The following is a 19,798-nucleotide window of genomic DNA, read 5'->3' as shown; positions in this document are numbered from 1 at the left end:
CTCTCTCTCTCTCTCTCCCACACCCCCATCCTGCCCCTCCTATTGCTGCTCTCTTTCACGCCCATCCTGCTCCTCCCCCCACCTGTCACGCCCACCCCCCTCCCGCCCCCTCCTCCCCCCCCAACGCGCTAGTCTGTGCTGAATTTGCAGAATTCTATTCCCCCCCCCCCCCCCCCGCCAGGGTCTGTGTCATGTGCTGCTGCAACGCAAAGTGTTCAAAAGATCACCGTAGATGTTATTACAAAGGCCCAACAAAAAGCGGACAAGGCCAAGAAATGGATCGCAATCGCCAAGAAAGGGAAAGGCAAGGAAGCAACCCCCACACCCACCATCATTAACCTGACACTAGAAGAGGAGCAAAGGAGGCGTATGCATGCCTTACATGTGAGGATTTGTGGCCTCAAAGACCAAGATAATATTGATGCAGAGGTAAAGGAACTCATGACTATGATGGAGGTTAGTGAGCCGACACATACGAGAGTTGGAGAGTGGGCAATAAGAAAAATGGAAACAATGGAGAAACCTCGAAGGAAAGGACACTTATCCTTCGTTTCCCCTCCATGGAAGCAAAGGAGGACTTTTTGAAGAAGAGACCAACTACTCCTGCAAAATCAGACATAAGCCATAAACCAATTCAATAGACACTGACTCTAAGTACTGACACACTAGACGACACAAATCTAGCACTTGCACAAAGACAATAGTCACTGAACATCCACATCACATTCAAATCAAATTACATAAAATCCATCCAGATATAGGATCATTTTATTGCAATCATGTCCATAAAATCTCAAGGCTGAAATGCTCAGGTCATTTCGTCTTTCAAACCTGCACTCAAACACAATCACATGAGTGAGCACTCATAAATCGGATTCATTTTCGAGAATTCCCATTTCAAACTACTTCTTTCATAAAGTCATATAGCACAATCCTGTCAGCCCATCAATATCCCTGAAATCCAAAGGAAAAAGCAGTGACTTTATTCCATCTGGGTAACCTGTGACAAAGGAGCGGTGTGACTTCCCTCTTGCGCAGTCTCGTCTGCACAAGATTCAACCTTGCTGATCCACGGAATCTCTCGCAAGAGTCCAAGCTAGACCGAAATCCTCAAGGTAAAGTTCCAACTCTCTGAGGAGTATCTGCTAGGTCCTCCTCCATCCACTTCGCATCCAATGCCGGATAGTTCTTGACTAAGAACCGCCGTTCACTTTACCTTTCTCTTTCCTTTCCTTGTGAGCCAGTATCTGTTCCAGAACGAGAATCTCCTCACTCTCTTCCACTAAAGGTTGCTCCTCAGGCTCCCTGTCAATTAGCACCTCACCCTTGAAAGGTTTCAAAAGACTCACATGAAAAGCATTGTGAATCTTCTAAGTATCTGGCAGCTTCAGTATGAAGGATACATCATTTATCTTCTCTTGAATCTGGAAAGGGCCAAAGTACCGCATCCTTAGCTTTGGAAAAAGCCGCTCCTTTCCCTTTCGCTTCCTTCGGTGTGCCTTCTAAAACCGTAAGAGCACCCAATCATCTTCCTTCAGCTGCAAGTCATGTCGATTCTTGCTGGATGCCTTCTTATCCCGTGCTTGATACTTCTCAAGAGCCTTGTGCACCTTGGCAAAAGCAGTATCAGATCTATATCATACTGATCTGCTTCAAAAATCTTATCCTTGATCTGGGAAATTCTCTGATCTACCAGCTGATCCTTTTTTTCCCTTTCTTTCCTTGTGTCCTCGGACCTGTGGGTAGCTTCACTAGCTTCCCCTGTCCTTCGGATGTGCTACTATCTGATTCTCCAGAATCTTGTGATAAATGTCATCCGATTCCCCCGATTCATTCTTTTTGCTGGTAGATTCTTGCCCTGTTGAGGTGGATACTATCCTGGCCGTAGAATACGTCAATGAGATGGCATGCATTCAAGTCATTGCTTAGCATGTTCCACAAGTCTCTAAATAGAGTCAGACACAGTGGTTTAGACAATAGTCTCGAATCTCTTTTAGCAAACCACAACAAAACTGCTCAATCTAGTCTCTCAGAGTAATCTTCCGAAACTAAGACACTGGCAAATAAGTATCCCAAAACCTCTGGCAATAATCATCCAATGTATCTTTCTTAGTCATTCTCAAGTGATGCCAAGCAATGACAACATTTCTTTCCTATTCATATGATACCCAAGTTGACGTGAAAATTTTCTTGAATTTTAACGACGTCGCAAGTGTTTCTGTATGTACCAGCAGAGTAGACCCCCATGTCTCTGCAATTCCTTTCAAGTAAGATGCAGCCCTTCGCACCTTGGAGTGTTCTGTGAACCGATCTCCAGTGAAGGCGACATCAAACTGTTGTACAATTTCAACAACTTGATGGGTGTCGAGGTAGCCTGAAAATGTCTCGAACCTGACGGCTTGACCCCCTTCCTTGAACTCCTTGGTCTTCTTGCTCATCTAGTCACCAAGGACGAGCTCTCCTTCTATGAACTGCTAGATGGCCTTCCATTGCCTTCTAGAATTTCTCAAAAATCTACTTTTCTTGCTTATTCTCCGCTTCAAAAAATCGTATCTTTGGTGCTCAGAAATGACGGGACCTTCTAAGCACCCTCGACTACCTCAAATGGCGCCTTCCCTGTCGACGAATGAACTGTATTGTTGTAGGCAAACTCCACCAAGGGCAAATACTTTCCCCATTGAGTCTTTGATCCAAAATATAAGACTTCAACAAATCCAAAACCACTAAATTGGCTATCTCAAATTGCCCGCCTGTCTATGGGTGGAACAAGGACGAGAACTGCCTTCACGTGCCAATGTTCTCCCAGATTGCCCTCCAAAACAAACTAGTGAGGCAAACTCCACCAAGGGCAAATACTTTCCCCATTGAGTCTTTGATCCAAAATATAAGACTTCAACAAATCCAAAACCACTAAATTGGCTATCTCAAATTGCCCGCCTGTCTATGGGTGGAACAAGGACGAGAACTGCCTTCACGTGCCAATGTTCTCCCAGATTGCCCTCCAAAACAAACTAGTGAATTAGGGAATCTCCGTCTGGAACAATGAACTTAGGCATGCCATGTAATCGGAAAATCTGTGAGACAAATAGTGTCGCCAAATGATCGGGCTTAATTGTCATCTTTATCGGGATGAAGTGGGCCTCAAAGGCTGTGTAACACACAACATCGTTTCCCGCATCGAATAGCCGTCCCGTATGGAATAGCCTGCAACTGTCTCTCCACTCTGTATTCGGTGAAAGATATCTGTGCAAAATCAGGATCTGTGGTGTATTGATCTACCATATCTTCAAAGATTCAATGAAGTATTGCGGAAATAACCAGAACCAAGGGCTTTCAAGACAATGCATCTGCCACTAAGTTCTTCTGTCCTTGAACATGGACTATCTGGACATGAAACTGTGACAGTATGTTAGCCCACTTCATCTGCTTTTCCAAAAGTTGCTTCTACGATGAGAAGTAGCGTAAAGTCGCCTTCGAATAGCAAATGTCGCCACTGAATAAGAGCATGAATAACTGCCAAAAGCTCTTTCTCATAAATCTGTGCAACCCGTTCAGGACGTGAAAACATTTGCTCTCAAAAGCAATGACATGGCCTTATTGCATCAATATTGCTCCCAAACTACAACTACACGCATCACAGTAAACGTGAAAGGGCTTTTGAAAGTCTGGTAAAGCCAACATTGTTCCGATTGTCAACTTTTCCTTGAGAGTCTGAAAGGCTACAATCTCTGATTGTCCCCAAGTAGAAGGAACCCCTTTTTTAATCAACACATCCAAAGGAGAAGCCATCTCTGCAAATTTTTGAATAAACGCCGATAATAGGAGCAGAACCCCAAAAAGCTTCGAACTTCATGAACATTCTTCAAATCGGGCCAATGACAAATGGTCTCAACTTCGGCCGGGTCCATCTTTACACCTTCCGTTGAGACGATGTGTCCCAGAAAGTGTATCTCGTGCAAGAAAAACTCGCTCTTTTTTGCATTTACAACAAGTTTATGTTGCCGCTGTGTCTGAAAACTTATAACAGATGGTGTCTGTGCTCTACCTCACTCTTGGAGACGACGATGATATCATCAAAGAAAGTGCCCACAATGATCGGTACTCTCTAAAAATCTTGTCCATCATGCGGTTGAGTGTAGCCAGAGCATTCGTAAGGCCAAATGGCATCACCAAATATTTATACAACCTCAAAAGTCGTCTTGAAAGCTGTCTTGTAGACGTCTCTAGGAGCAAACTCGGATGCGATGATATCCACTTTTCAGATCAATTCTGAAAAAACAAGAGGACCCCTGAAGTCTGTTGAGAATATCATCATCCTTGGGACAAGGACTCTGTTTTTTATGGTGTATTTATTGAGAGCTCTATAATCAATGCACATTCACCAAGATCCATCTTTCTTTAGTACTAGCAACACCGGTGAACAGAATGGTGAAGTGCTAGGTTGGATGAGACCCTTTTCAAGTTCTTTTACCTGGTTCATTATTTCTTTATTTTGAGCTTGGCTTGGCTTGGCTTGGCTTGGCTGGTTTGGTGGTGCACTATCGGGAATCAAATCAATCGCGTGATCTTCAGGACGTGAAAAAGGCAACTCGTCTAATAAGCCCTCAAGGAAATAGTCAGCCTGAGCTTGCAGAAAACCTTGTCGTTTCTTTTCATATTTGACCTTTGACCATCATTCAGTTCTTTCCAAAAGACTGGATTTCATCAAGTGGGATTGACTTGCCTTTCAGTTTTACATCCAGTACAATCTCTTTGCCCTTCTCATTCTTCAAGATGACTTTCCTTGCCCTATAATCGACCACGGCACTGTTCTTGGGGAACCAACGGATTCCTCGGAGGACGTCACACCCTTCCAAAGGCATGATGTGTGAGTCCTTGTGCCCCAAATACCCTCGACAATGCACACGTAGTTTGCCAATGACAGGTGTAATGGGAAGATCCCATCCGGGTGCATCTAGAACCGCCTCGGCTGGTGGCCCCATTTCCTCGTGTGTAATTTCAAATCGAGCCGCCAATTCGGTTGAAGTTGGCATCTGCTTCTCCATCAGAGAAGATAAGGGCTTCTTGGTCTTAGACTTTGCCCCATGCTCTGCAAAGTTTGGTACTTTTGTTCATCTAACTAGGGTCAGTGGTCCTGTAAAAATCTGGTACCAATCCTGCTTTCGTCTTTCCTTTTCTTCCGGGCTCAACTGCTGCTTTGTAACTCTCTAGCTTATCTTCTGGTGGTCCTCTGGTTCATCTTCTTTGCAAGAGTTTTGTCTACGAGTACACGTTCCGCTTGTCTGTACTCGTCTGTCCTTTCAACTTTCCTCTTGACCTGAGAGGAGAATCAATGGCCTCACGCCATCTCGAGTAAATCTCATCAATCGGGTAATTCTTCAGGTGTTCGCAAATATCGGGTCTCTGGAGTACTTGATCAATCTTTTCACACACATGTCAACCTGCAGTTGACGCTTTTACTCCGCTCTGGCAAACAAAATTTGCCCAAAATCTACATTCTTTTCTTCGATTCCCACGCCGGATTTCAACTTTTCTTTGCCCCCCCCCCCCCCCCCCCCCCCCCCAAAAGTGTTATCTTTGCTACGCCGGCCGTGTCCTCTCTCTCTCTCTCTCTCTCTCTCTCTCTCTCTCTCTCTCTCTCTCTCTCTCTCTCTCTCTCTCTCTCTCTCTCTCTCTCTCTCTCTCTCTCTCTCTCTCTCTCTCTCTCTCTTAATTTCAGTGATCTTGATGTTTCTATTCGTGTGTTGCTATTGATTTCTCGCTTGAAGTGTCCAACTCTATTACAATACACCCACCTCCAACATGGACGGGCACCCGACAACATGGATTCACAAGGAGAGCATCTCATATATGCATCATCATTTTGTTGCACAATCATTCGACAAGGAGCTAGCAAAGGTCTAAGTTGTTGAGTGGACCATGCACACCATTGTGTGGATTTGCTCAATCCAAGCAACTAATGGACAATTATGGTTGGCCATATCTTTGTGAAGCTCTATGATGTAGGTTGGAGCAGAAGCTCAATTTATATGCTGAACGTGGAGCTTGAGATCACCACAACATGCAAGGTTCCAGAGAGCTTTCTCTACCATTGACCATGTATTCACCCTAAGATGTTTGATTGACCAGGCCAAGGTGAGGAAGAGAAAGCTATTGTCACGAAGTGATGGCGTGGCATGTCTGGTCAAACAAACCCCAAAGAAGCTGACAAATAAAATGAATTTTATAAGTTAATCCAACTTATGGGGTCTTGTTCGATGGGGCCCAGGGGACGCAAGAATTTTAATATAAAGCAAGGACCAATTTCTGCAGGCTGTACGGTCTCCTGCAGTTTACGCTGACTGCTGACGTGGCAGGCTCTACGGACGCTCGCGAATTGCGGCACGGTCTACGGAGGCAGCTTTTGGCGCTAGTTTGTGAGACCAGATGCTTTTGGGACTTGAAGCTTTTCATTGTACTTGCTTTTTGGCCTGAGAGCCTTTATAACAGTTGCCAAGGCCTCTCTCCCTCATATTGGCTTGGGAGCACTGAGCAGAGAGAGGACCCTCGGACATTATACTTTGCTCAGAAATTCATTTAAAAAAATAAATACCAAAAGGGGCGCTAGACTTTGGGGCCAGTACCTCCGGGCACGGAACTACGGGGGGGCGTGTCATCTCTCTTTAAGTTGTGATTAAGTTTATTAAGTGATTTTAAGTTTCTCTCACATGTGTCGTGCCAGATTCCCGACTTGGGGTGTCCAAGTCTGTTACAGCTATATTGCTGCTTTGTGAAATTTCGCAAAGCCTTTGATACAATGCAATGAGACAAACTTTTCCAATGCCTAGAATCGCTTTGCATATCATCGGATATGACATGGGGCATTTATGCATTACATGAGCAGGTATTTGGGAGAGTCTGATGCCCAAAAGGTATGTTAGAGACCATTGCTGGCACTAGTGGAATTAAGCACTAGTGGCCTTGTTAATTGATTGCTTTACAAATTATGCCATCCATTCAAATATGCATTCATTCATAACAGAACTAACGGAAGGAGGGACACACTGACTAACCGGCACATCCAAATCTCAACCTAGACTAGTCAAACTTGCAATAAGCATAAAAGGTAAAACAAAAAGTTTACAATCTAAAGCCTGGCATATACATCATCCTCTGATAATATTACAACATCCATTAAAAACCAAAAAATCACAAAAAATCCTTCTGATTACATAGTTGGGTAATTTCACATCATGAAGCACCTGGCATCAACCATTGTAAAGAACATGGAAAACTTCACAACAGCCGTGTGACAAGACGAAGCCCTTTTCAGAGTGTGCAATACAGAAAAAGTGTGAATCATGAAGTTGGTCAAAGACTTAGTGCAGACCTGTAATTCCCTTATGGTTGGCTGAAAAGCCCTCAGCGATTTCCCAAGTGTGCGAGCAACCTGATACAGTGAAGTTCAAAAAAGAGTTCCTTTGCCCTAGCAAGTAAAGCCATAATGTTGACTGACCAAAACCATACCTCAGCTAAGCCTCTTGGACCAAATACAAGAAGAGCAACAACTGCTATCACAAGAGCTTCGGGTGCACCAACTCCCAGCAAGGATGCATGCACAACTCTCCTTGGGATGAGTTTTGAGGCAAGTAGACAATCTGAGTCAAACACGTAATGTATGTTAGCTGTATATAGACATTCAAATCAATTCACAGTTTTAACCAGAGCGGTTCCACAAGCAAGCTCTTTTGTGGGTTTCTCATATGCTTTAAGGTACCCTTCCAGCCTAGAGTCACAATCAAGATAGGCCCTAATCAGCAAGAAGTCATTTGTATGGCATCGCTCCTCGAACAGATAGACAGGCCCTTAAAAATGAGCAAGAAAAAATAAGTGTCTTGTCTGCTCTGCTCTTATGCCACCTCGCTTATCTATCAATTTACTATTCCAAGTTTGGCTCAAGCCATTAAAAAGAGTCGAGCATCAACAAATCTGAAGCGAGGAGTTTGACCTCTACCATCCCTACCATCCCTACCTTAAAGCCACCAAGTTTGAAAGTTTCCCAGCACAGTAAGTATGTGCAAAATATTCCTTTTCCCATTGGCAGTCAAAACTTCCTAACATTTTTAATCATTCACTAGCAGGCAGAAAGAGCTAAGAAAGGGATTGCAATCTTATAATGCTTTCAGCAGCTCAAAATTGCCTTAGTTTCAGGTTGCATCTTATCCTGGAGCAACCACACTGACAAAAGAGCTCGAATTTCTGAGCAACAGAGAAGTCAATGAGTGCTCCATTGGCACGGTCTCCACCTGGGCTGCCCTAGCCTCCTGTGAAAGAGAGGCTCTGGCAGTATCTCCTCCTAGCACGAGAACAGATCTGGAGAAGGAGAGAAACATGTCTCGAGTAGAGAGCATTGAACCTCCTCTCCGGTGCCTGAACCTCTGCTGTGGTGCTCTGCATCCTGGTGATCACATCGTCTCTGTATAGATGCTCTGAGAAGAAAAACGCTAGGGGAATGCCCCTGCTGCCCATCATCTGCTTGACGGTGCCACCCTGCTCATCGTGGAGAAAAACGCTAAGGATGGGAGCAGCCAGCAAAATGGTAGGGATGTTGCCCCCCCCCCCCCCCCCCCCCCCCCCTGCTCGCCATACTCCTCCTAGGGCTGCCCAATGAGGGCGCCTTGAACTCTGCACACTGCCCCTCCTAACCCTGCCCCTGCCCACACTTATATAGGTCCAGTAGTCCAGGCAGCCAGCACCCATGACCCTGAATAAATGGGGAAAATAGGGAAAGAGTGGAAAGGGGCACCAAACACCTACGGGGGCACAGGGGGAAAATATCTTAAGGCTGGGGAATAATATTCCCAGCCTGCAGGAGCACAAATGGACATGGAACCAAACCAAAATCCAAGGCTAAACATGGCTAGACATATCCCAACATGAGAGACCTACCTAACACTAGCCGGGCACAGCCACAAAACAGCCCTAGCTCCCAACACCTGTCCCTAGGAGAAACTGGGACCGACTATACAAATCAAGAGAGATGCCTGAATTCTAACAAGGACAAGTTGGCAATGCTGGCAGTTCACGAAAATTTTTCCCACTTACGTAGAGTGATAAAGATTACATCCCTACACAAGCAAGCAAACATCCATACATCCACACCTAGGCCACCTGCAACTCTGCTCTCTCACGTAGATGGAAAATAAACTCTCACTTGCAGTTCCCCCATGTCTAGGAACCAGCATTTCCAACACCCTAAGCAATTCTTAAAACAATGTTTGGGTTTGTCCATTAATCTCACGCATTCTCTCACCCCACTGACATAGATGCAGCTAGCAGTAACAGCTGGCCAACTTGCTCCAACATCAGTAATATATAGCAAGGAAATTGATGGCCAGTAAAACTCTCCACACACTTTTCTGCAGGGCTTCTCTCACTATGCACTGCCTTCAAGAACCAGTCAAGCTCAGACACATTGTCTCTCTTTTTGTCATAGGAGACTCCACTTTCTCCAAGTTTCCCTGTTTCCATTCCTATCCAATATCTACACCTTCATTCCCTTTAGTGATTGGAAACTCCCCAAAACTCTAGATTTTGGCAGTTCCATTTCCACACTTGTTCCTAGTTACCAAATCTATGCTAGTTGTGTTCGCTCAAAATTTCTATTGCACAAGTTCTTTCAAGTGAAGCAGTATGAGCAATATGCTTTTTGTCACAATCACCTTGCATGTAGGCTCATTTGTTTTTCTCAGATTTTGGACGTAAATGCTCCACTAACCCACAGACGCACCACCTCGGGATCAAAAAACATGTGAACTAGTTGTCAGAAAAACAAAATTTGGGACACCTCTATAGCTATCTCTCCCGAGTCCCAATACTGCTCAAAAGTCCAACTCGGCACCACAAAGCACATCATTACACTCGGGTCTAGATGAAGCCTAGATTTTGTCAATGTGGTTCTCTAACACCCCAACCCCGTCAAACCTTCGTTATATTAACTCATTAAACTATTGACATGGATTTTCGCCGCCTAGTACCTTTTTTCTTCCCCCTAAAATGACCCTACTTTAACCAAAATTTATCCTTCAATTTTTTAAAGCATTTCATAACTCCCTCGCTGCCCCTTCCCGTGGTTTTGCTCTCCAAGTAGTGCCTTTGAAATACACTTGAAATTCAAAAACTCTTAAAGATCCAAGATTATTGCAACCCCTAGTTCTCCATCCTCCTTGGTCAAAACCTTAACCATATGGTTGGTTGAACTATTATAAGGGGCTATTATGAGTAAAGAAGGCCCCCAATTTTGCTAACCTTAATGGAGAAAAAATTGAGTTAACTACAAGCTGCATTTAACACTTTTTTAAACTTTGAAACCCTTCTTTGAAAAATACATCTATTAAGATGATAGATAATGGATGTTAGACCATCTCCAACCACCATTGTCACGTGACACATCCCAACCCTATGTGTCCGTGGACAAGCTACACCATAGCAGGGTTGAGTCAGTTCAGTCAAGTCTAGATTAACAGTGATCTGGCACTTTTGTGAGTCTATTCGTAGACCGTGCATGCCTAGTCACTTAGCATAGATGCATATCCTCCGGTTGCACACAGCATGATCATCAGAATTCCCATCAGAATCCATTAGCATCAGTTAGGGGATTTTTCAAGTGACTTTATCCCATTTTCCCTATTTTTGACATTTTTCACTTATTTATTAAGTGACTTTTGTTGGGTAATCAGTAGGGCAAATTGGGTAAGTTAATATATAAGCAAACCCAAGTTAGCACTCCACAGCAAAAGAGGCAGCAGGAGCTTCCCGCTCAACAGGCAACTTCTCAGCAGTACCCCCCTTCAGCACCCCCAGCGTTTTTGGACCTCCATCATCGCGGGCAATTTCCAGACCTTGGCGATTCCTTCCACAGTAGGCCTAGCGACTGCAGGATCTCCTAGTCGCCAGCAGATCCAACTTTGCTAGCATTTTCCCCCACATCAGCTTAGCGTTTTTGCAAGCATCCTCAAGCAGTGACGTTTTTGGATTGCTGTCCCAAATCAGCCTAGCGTTTTTGGCTAACAGCAGAACCAGCCAGCGTTTTTGATTCTCAGCTTTCACCACATCAGATCCCAGTGATTTCAGCCTATGCACAGTAGCAGAACCACCCCAGATTGGTTGCAGATGACCCCCCATTTTCAGCCATAAAAACGCAGCCAAAACAGTCATTTTCAGCCACCGAAACAGTCCCAGAATTCAACAGTTAGAAGATCTCAAATTTCAGCCATCAAGTCGTTGTCGTCACCACCGTCGTCGTCATCGGCATAGTCCCATTGCATCAGTCCATTGCATACGCATTGTACACCTTTGTGCAATCAAAGTAGACCACTCTCGCCGACGAGAGTGGGGCCTTCGGAGGAGGGTTTTACAACCTCTCGCGTGTCGTATCTCTTCTCTCTCTTTCTCTCAGTCTCATTCACTTGCACGCACAATCCACTCACTTTGTTCGTGACCACAGCACTCTACAAGACAGAAAGCTCTCTCTTTCCCTAAAGAACTAAAAGGAACCTTGAGCAATAAAAATCACTAATCTTGAGAAAATACAACATTCATTCCACTGCACCTAACATTGGTATCAGAGCTTTGGAAGTGTTCTGCATTACTCAAGGAAAGAACCACAAGAGCCACAAGAAATTTTTTTGCTTGTTGCGGTCGCACGAACCCAAGTTTACTTGGGCGTGGCGATTCCTAATCGTGTTTTGTTGAAGAGTGACAGGAATCCCAAGAAAGAAGGGCTTGTCCAGCCTCCCCTTGTGTCTCTTTTCACTCATTGAGAGCGGACCGTGCACTTAGCGGCCGGCCAATCGACGTGAGGTGGGAAAAAGCAACCTTGGTGTGAGCGCAAGGCCGCCAAGGGGTGCGCCCGCAGAAAAGGGTAGAACTCGGGTGAAGAGAAGATCCTTCTCCAACGCGATTTGCAAGCGAAAGAAAACCTCAAGAACCCCAAGAACCCAAGACCCTCAAGACTCACGAACCTCAAGAACCCTAGATTCTCAAGAATCAAGGACCCCAAGAACCTCAAGACCTCAAGACCCAAGTTCCTCGAGAACTTAAGAACCAAAGATCCCAGTGCATGGTCGTCACCCGAAGCGGCATGGATACTTCGCATTCAGGTGATGAGCATGAGAGAGGCGAAGAAGAATTTTCCCCACCAGGAAGATTTTCTGACCCTTCCCCATCTACAACACTGATTGCACGAACTCCAATGGAGGAGTTGGAACTGTTATTTATGGAACAGACTTTACAACGCAAAGCAAGAAATGCAGTAAGAATGGCAGCCATAGCGCGTGAGCATGAGCAAGCACGCTTGGAAGCCAAAGAACGACAAGCCACATTGGATCGTGAATTCAAAGAAAGAAAAGCAGAAATGGAACGCAGACACGCAGAAAGAAAAGCAGAAATGGATCGCAGGCACGCAAAAGACAAAGCAGAAAAAAAAGCAATACAAGAACAAAGCGACCGACAAAACAAAGAGATGTTGCGACTTTTTTCTCAAGTACAGGCGTACTTTGCACAGAATCACGAAAAGGAGACTCTCTCCGTCTCTTCTTCTCCAAAGCAGGATACACAGGATTTGCATGATTATGCGAAGCATGATGATTTGAATGATAACGATTTGCATGATGATTTGAAGCACAATGATAAGCATGATGATTTGGATGCCAATGATTTGGAAGACAAAGACAAGCATGATGATTTGCATGATCAAGATGTGATTTCTCACAAGCATGATGAGTTGCATGAAGATGATGTGATTGTTCACAAGGATGATGTGTTAGTGGATGCTTTTTCTAGCGAAGCTAACCTCGTTGTAGATTCGATCAATCACGAAGATCCGATCTTGGCTTTCGAGTCGAGGTCCAAAGGGCCCACAGGACGATTCGGTCATTCAGGACGAACCGATCTTGGCTCTCCAGCCTTGGTCCAAAGAACCCTCACAGGAAGTATTATGTGTTCGCATGATTGATACGCACGCATTGTTCGAGTGTTTCATTCGTGAAGGTTTCCTGTATTTTAGTCAGCACCATTATGTGATCCCTTTTCCTAGGCATGACATATTGTATGTTGAGCACGTTTCTCTCATGGATGAGCACGAATGTATGCGGATTTTTCGTGAAAAGCTGAAAAGTTTGTATGTCAAGAAGTCACATTCCATGTCTCTTCCTTGGCATGACACAGTTTCCGAACGAGCACATGATTGTATGAGCACCAAGCATGGGCATTTCCATTATGATTTGCCACAGTTGATCGATTTTGATCAAACAGAAAAGATTCGATCGCATTGTTTGCATGTGTTTGATGAACGGGTTGTCACTCCATCTCTAAGTTCATCTACATTGCATACACAGTTTTTAGAGAACACAAGATTTTTTTCCTTCACTTTACAAGGAATGGGTATGTTCATGGTTTTATGTTGGAGATGGTTTCAGGAATTTTCCGCCATGGAGATTCTTGAAGATGAAAGAAGCAGGATACTCGACGAAGTTGAAGCATCAAAGGAGCCACAAAAGACTTTGTCGCTTTCGGCGCGGCCCAAAGAAGCAAGCATTGCAGACCTTTATGAAGTTCAAGTACCGCACGACCCACACATCAGAGTGGGCCGACGAAGAGTCCCTTTCAGGATTCCGGATGCTGTTGGCGATCTCCCTCGACGCCATACAGTTCGGTACCAGTACCTCACTTTGGAAAGGAGAGGATTTCACGTGACACATCCCAACCCTATGTGTCCGTGGACAAGCTACACCAAAGCAGGGTTCAGTCAGTTCAGTCAAGTCTAGATTAACAATGATCTGGCACTTTTGTGAGTCTATTCGTAGACCGTGCATGCCCAGTCACTTAGCATAGATGCATATCCTCCGGTTGCACACAGCATGATCATCAGAATTCCCATCAGAATCCATTAGCATCAGTTAGGGGATTTTTCAAGTGACTTTATCCCATTTTCCCTATTTTGATTATGTTCTTACTACAGAAGACTCATCCGGAACTTTTCCGAGATTGCTTCACCCCTACATGCTCTGCAAAAGAAAGAGGTCACTTTCAAATGGACACAAAGAGAGATTTCAGCTTTTAATCTCTTGAAGGAAAAGATGACTTCACATCCAGTAATTGTGTTGACAAATCTTAGGAAGTCGTTTGTGGTTCAAGGCGATGCATGTGGCAATAGTATTGGGGCAATGTTAATGCAAGATGGCAGGGTCGTAGCTTATGTAAGCAGAATCTTGCAAGGGTAAAAAAAAACAGTAAATTTATAAGAAAGAGCTACTTGTCGTGATTCATGCGCTTTCGAGTTGGAAATACTATCTGCTAGGTGTCGATTTCGTTGTCCAAACAAACCGTCAGACCTTGTGATATTTCTTGACATAGTCAAAGTTATCTGAAAAGCATATGCGATGGGCAAACATTCTCTCTATGTTCCACTTTCACATTGTGCATGTGGAAGGCAAAGAAGAATGTTGTGGCTGATGCGTTGTCAAGAAAGCCACAAATTTCAGCTGTGTCAATTTCTTATCATCATGAGCTTCATAAATGAAGGAACAATGTGCTATTGATGAAGATTTTGTGTGCTACTGATGAAGATTTTGCAAGGATTTATGAACGGTTACAAGAAGGACAACACCATGAGCACTATCTCCTTAGGGACAGTTTTATGATGATGCATGGCAGACTATGTGTCACAAGGCCATTGCGACATAAGGTTATGGTAGAAAGTCATGTCCCATCGTATGCAGGGCATCGTGGTATAGATGCGACAGTGAAAGCAATAGAGACATTCTTTTAATGGCCTGCTTTGAGGAGAGATATGGATGCCTTTGTGCGAGCATGCGTGATTTGCCAAAAGGTTAAGTTTGATAGGCAAAAAGCACCAAGGTTATTGGAACCATTGCCTATTTCAAATAAGCCATGGGAAAGTATTGATATGGATTTTATCTTTGATCTTCCAAGAACGCCGACAAGGAATGATGGTATATGGACCATTATTTGCAGGTTCAGTAAACAGGTCCATTTTATTCCTATCGGGAAAAAGATGAAATTTGATCAATTGGCACGGTTGCTCATGTACAATGTGTTTAAGTATCATGGTATGCCACAGTCTATTGTTAGTGATCGTGATTCTCGTATGACGAGCCTGTTTTGGAGAGGATTATTTGAAAACATGGGCATTACACTCAAATTTTGTCAGAAGAGGCTAATTACATTGTCTTAGATCTTTTGAAATGCTGTGTCAAATAATAAGGGCAAGTGGGTACAGTATTTACCCACAATACTTATCCATGCTTGAGTGTGCATACAACAATACGGTGCATTCATCAACAAGAAAGACACCTTTTAAATTGTTGAGGGTGGCAAGAAAGTTCCTCCCAAATTGCGCACAGAGGATAAGATTTTCGAAGCAGATCGATATGTAGAGAACATGGACGAATGTATAAGAAAATCAAGCTTGCCTTGGAGAAGACTCAAGCAAAGCAGAAAAAGGTTGTCGTCGTTAGCTCGTGTTTCCACCTAGTGATTGGGTTCTTTGCGGTTTGAAAGAAAAGGTTAAAGAAGATGAAGGGCAAGGAACGGGTTTTTTCGAAGCTCAGTATGCGTTACTATGGGCCTTTTCAAGTACTTGACAAGATCAGCAATGTCACTTGTAGGCTGAAATTGCCTGACACTTGGAAGATTCATAATGCGTTTCACGTGAGTCTTCTAAGAACCTTTGTGGGTGATGTGCCTAAAGATATGCCTGATGAAGATCAACCAAAAGTTGAGGAACTTGATGAGATATTGGCACCTGAGTTTGTATTGACACATAAGGAGCGAAAAAGTTAAGGGAAAAGTTGCATGACATTGTTTGGTGAAGTTCAAGAACTATCCACCTATGCATGGAAAGTGGATAGAAGAGAATGAGCTGTTAGAGTCACCAAATGTATTGCAACTTTACCTTGAAGCCTTTAGGTTGCAACCTACGTATGCCCCAACTCAACGTGTTCATAAGAGGGGTGATGATAGAGCTAGCACATCATATGTATATACAAATTCAGTGCAATAGAAATGTACATCGCGTGTTAAAGATACAATGCTCACTTCTATGATAGATGGAAATGACAAAAGTGTGAAGGTTTCATTAAGTCATTCGTATCTATGTTCCATGATCTTTCTTGTGGATACATGTGATGATAAAAGGGTGTTAACCACACTAAATCATCTATGGCATGGTGTAAGGTGCAGCGGAATGAATGTTGTATTTTCTCAAGGTTAGTGATCTTTATTGCTCAAGGTTCCTTTTAGTTCTTTAGGGAAAGAGAGAGCTTTCCGTCTTGTAGAGTGCTGTGGTCACGAACAAAGTGAGTGGATATTGTGCGTGCAAGTGAATGAGACTGAGAGAAGGAGAGAGAAGAGATACGACACCGAGAGGTTGTAAAACCCTCCTCCGAAGGCCCCACTCTCGTCGGCGAGAGTGGTCTACTTTGATTGCACAAAGGTGTACAATGCGTATGCAATGGACTGATGCAACTTGGACTATGCCGATGACGATGACGATGGTGATGATGACGACTTGATGGCTGAAATCTGTGGTCTTCTAACTGCTGTTTTCGGGACTGTTTCGGTGGCTGAAAATGACTGTTTTGGCTGCGTTTTTATGGCTGAAAATGGGGGAACATCTGCAACCATTGGGATGGTTCTGCTACTAAGTCACAGGCTGAAAACCTGCGTTTTCTGCAAGGCTGAAGTGCAAATTCCCTAGCGTTAGTGGTTGGGCTGAAAAACGCTGGAAAGGGGCTGAAGTCTGCTAGCGTTAGTGATGGCAAAAACGCTGATGGTAGTCCTGAGGAATATGCTGGCGATGCCAGGAATCTGCAACCGCTATAGTGCTGGTGATCGATGGCGAAGGCCTGCTGTCGTAGGAAACGCCAGAGATGAGGGGGAGATGCAAAACGCTAGAGGGTCATGAGGGGGGGGGAGGTACTGCTGAGAAGTTGCCTGTTGAACGGGAAGCTCCTGCTGCCTCTTCTGCCAGAAAGTGCTAACTTGGGTTTGCTTATATATTAACTTAGCAAAATTGCCCTACCTACTTTGTTGGAAAGTCACTTAAAAATAATAAGTGAAAATAACCAATACATAGGAAAATAGGCTAAATGCACTGGAAAATTCCCTTAACTAATGCTAATGGATTCTGATGGGAATTCCGATGATCATGTTGTGTGCAACCGGAGGATATGCATCTATGCTAAGTGACTGGGCATGCAGGGTCTACGAATAGACTCACAAAAGTGCCAGATCACTGCTAATCTAAACTGACTTGACTAGACTGAACCCTGCTGTGGTGTAGCTTGTCCACGGACACATAGAGTTGGGATGTGTCACGTGACACATAGCATGCAATCCAAGACATTTGCGATTTCAAGAGGAGAGTATGTCACGAGACTCTCACTTTACTTATTGGTTTCTTTCCGTTGATTTTTATTTAATTTTTGGGACCCTCTTTTTGAAATCACAAATGGCCAGACATTGTATGGCCAGTGTAAAATGGCCGACAGCCAAGAGTTTCATCCGCAGCAATGAAGGTCACATCGCCACGAGTTGGTCAAGCCAATCGGCTCTGAAATCCAAGCGGTAAAAGGTGGCTGTAAGGTGCAGCGGAATGAATGTTGTATTTTCTCAAGATTAGTGATCTTTATTGCTCAAGGTTCCTTTTAGTTCTTAGGGAAAAAGAGAGCTTTCCGTCTTATGGAGAGTGCTATGATCACGAACAAATGTGCGTGCCAGTGAATGAGACTGAGATAAGGAGAGAGAAGAGATACGACACCGAGAGGTTGTAAAACCCTCCTCCGAAGGCCCCACTCTCGTCGGCGAGAGTGGTCTACTTTGATTGCACAAAGGTGTACAATGCGAATGCAATGGACTGATGCAACTTGGACTATGCCGATGACGACAACCGTGGAGATGACGACGGCTTAGGGCTGAAAAACTGTGGTCTTCTATCTGCTGAATTTCTTGGACTGTTTCGGGGATGAAAAGGATTGCTTTACTGCTGTCTTAAGGGCTGAAAATGAGGACTTGTTCGGGGTTCCTGCTGAGGGTGAAAACGCTGATGTGCTGGCACCATAAAGCCGCGTCTTCAGGCTGATTGTACCTGCTGGAAAAACGCTAGCATATGCTGCGTTTTTCTTTGCTGAAAACTGATGTAAAAACGCTGAGGTTCTAGGTCAAAATCTGCGTTTTAATGGGCTGAACATCTACTGCCAAAAACGCTACCATGGGCTGAAATCGCTGGGTTATGCTGCTGGTCTGCAATCTCAAAAACGCCGGTCCTTTGGGGCTGCTGCTGATGGTCAAAAACGCTAAGGGTTGAGGCCTATGGGTGGCGGGAAAACGCCAGAGAATGGCACTTGATGGAGATGCTTGATCTGGGAAGCTATGGGAGAAAACGCCAAGGGATGGGAGAGGATGGCGATGGTCTAATGCTGAGGGGGGGGTACTGCTGAGAAGTTGCCTGTTGAGCGGGAAGCTCCTGTTGCCTCTTCTGCCAGAAAGTGCTAACTTGGGTTTGCTTATATACTAACTTAGCAAAATCGCCCTACCTACTTTTGTTGGAAAGTCACTTAAAAATAATAAGTGAAAATAACCAAAAATAGGAAAATAGGCTAATGCACTGGAAAATTCCCCTAACTAATGCTAATGGATTCTGATGGAATTCCGATGATCATGTTGTGTGCAACCGGAGGATATGCATCTATGCTAAGTGACTGGGCATGCACGGTCTACGAATAGACTCCCAAAAGTGACAGATCACTGCTAATCTAAACTGACTGGACTGACTAAACCCTGCTGTGGTGTAGCTTGTCCACGGACACATAGGGTTGGATGTGTCACGTGACACCCCTCCATTTCAAAGTGAGGTACTGGTACCGAACTGTATGGCGTCGAGGGAGATCGCCAATAGCATCCGGAATCCTGGAAGGAACTCTTCGCCGACCCACTCTGATATGTGGCTTGTGCGGTACTTGAACTTCATAAAGGTTTGCAACGCTTGCTTCTTTGGGCCGCGCCGAAAGCGACACAAAATCTTCTGTGGCTCCTTCGATGCTTCAACTTCGTCTAGAGACCTGCTTCTTTCGTCTTCAAGAATCTCCATGGCTGAAAATTCATGAAACCATCTCCAACACAAAACCATGAACATACCCATTCCATGTAAAGTGAAGGAAAAAAATCTTGTCTGCCTCAAAGACTGTGAATGCAATGTAGATGAACAAAGAGACGGAGTGACAACCCGTTCATCAAACACGTGCAAACAATGAGGTCGAATCTTTTCTGTTTGATCGAAATCAATGAACTGTGGCAAATCACAAAGGAAATGTCCATGCTTGGTGCTCATACTATCATGTGCTCGTTCGGAAACTGTCATGCCAAGGAAGAGACATGAAATGTGACTTCCTTACATACAAACTATTTAGCTTTTCATGGACAATCCGCATACATTCGTGCTCATCCATGAGAGAAACGTGCTCAACATGCAATATGTCATGCCTAGGAAAAGGGATCACATAACGATGCTGACTAAAATACAAGAAACCTTCACGAATGAAACACTCGAACAATGCGTGCGTATCAATCATGCGAACACATAATACTTCCTGTGATGGTTCTGTGGACCAAGGCTCGAGAGCCAAGATCGCTTCTTCGGGATCTATCGAATCTTCTTGTGGGGGATCTGTGGACCTCGACTCGAAAGCCAAGATCGATTCTTGGTGATTGATCGAATCTACAACGAGGTTAGTTTCGC

General features: G+C 44.3%; 1 protein-coding gene across 1 annotated transcript in view; it reads right to left on the bottom strand.

Moving 5' to 3' along the window:
• HCF106 (Bacterial sec-independent translocation protein mttA/Hcf106) overlaps window positions 1-19,798 on the bottom strand; it is a 32,796-nt gene that overhangs the window by 7,325 nt on the left and 5,673 nt on the right. The window contains exons 2-3 of the mRNA XM_086498062.1: window positions 7,507-7,637; window positions 7,370-7,429 (exon numbers count right to left, since the gene is read on the bottom strand). Coding sequence (XP_086354188.1) covers window positions 7,370-7,429; window positions 7,507-7,637 — 191 coding nt within the window. The remainder of the gene's footprint in view (window positions 1-7,369; window positions 7,430-7,506; window positions 7,638-19,798) is intronic.

The sequence above is a fragment of the Adiantum capillus-veneris genome, chromosome 24, assembly GCF_014529385.1.
Source record: "Adiantum capillus-veneris isolate H3 chromosome 24, ASM1452938v2, whole genome shotgun sequence".
In the NCBI taxonomy this organism is placed as follows: Eukaryota; Viridiplantae; Streptophyta; class Polypodiopsida; order Polypodiales; family Pteridaceae; genus Adiantum; species Adiantum capillus-veneris.
Note: the sequence above shows the minus strand (reverse complement) of the source record. Positions and strands in the feature narration are given on the sequence as shown.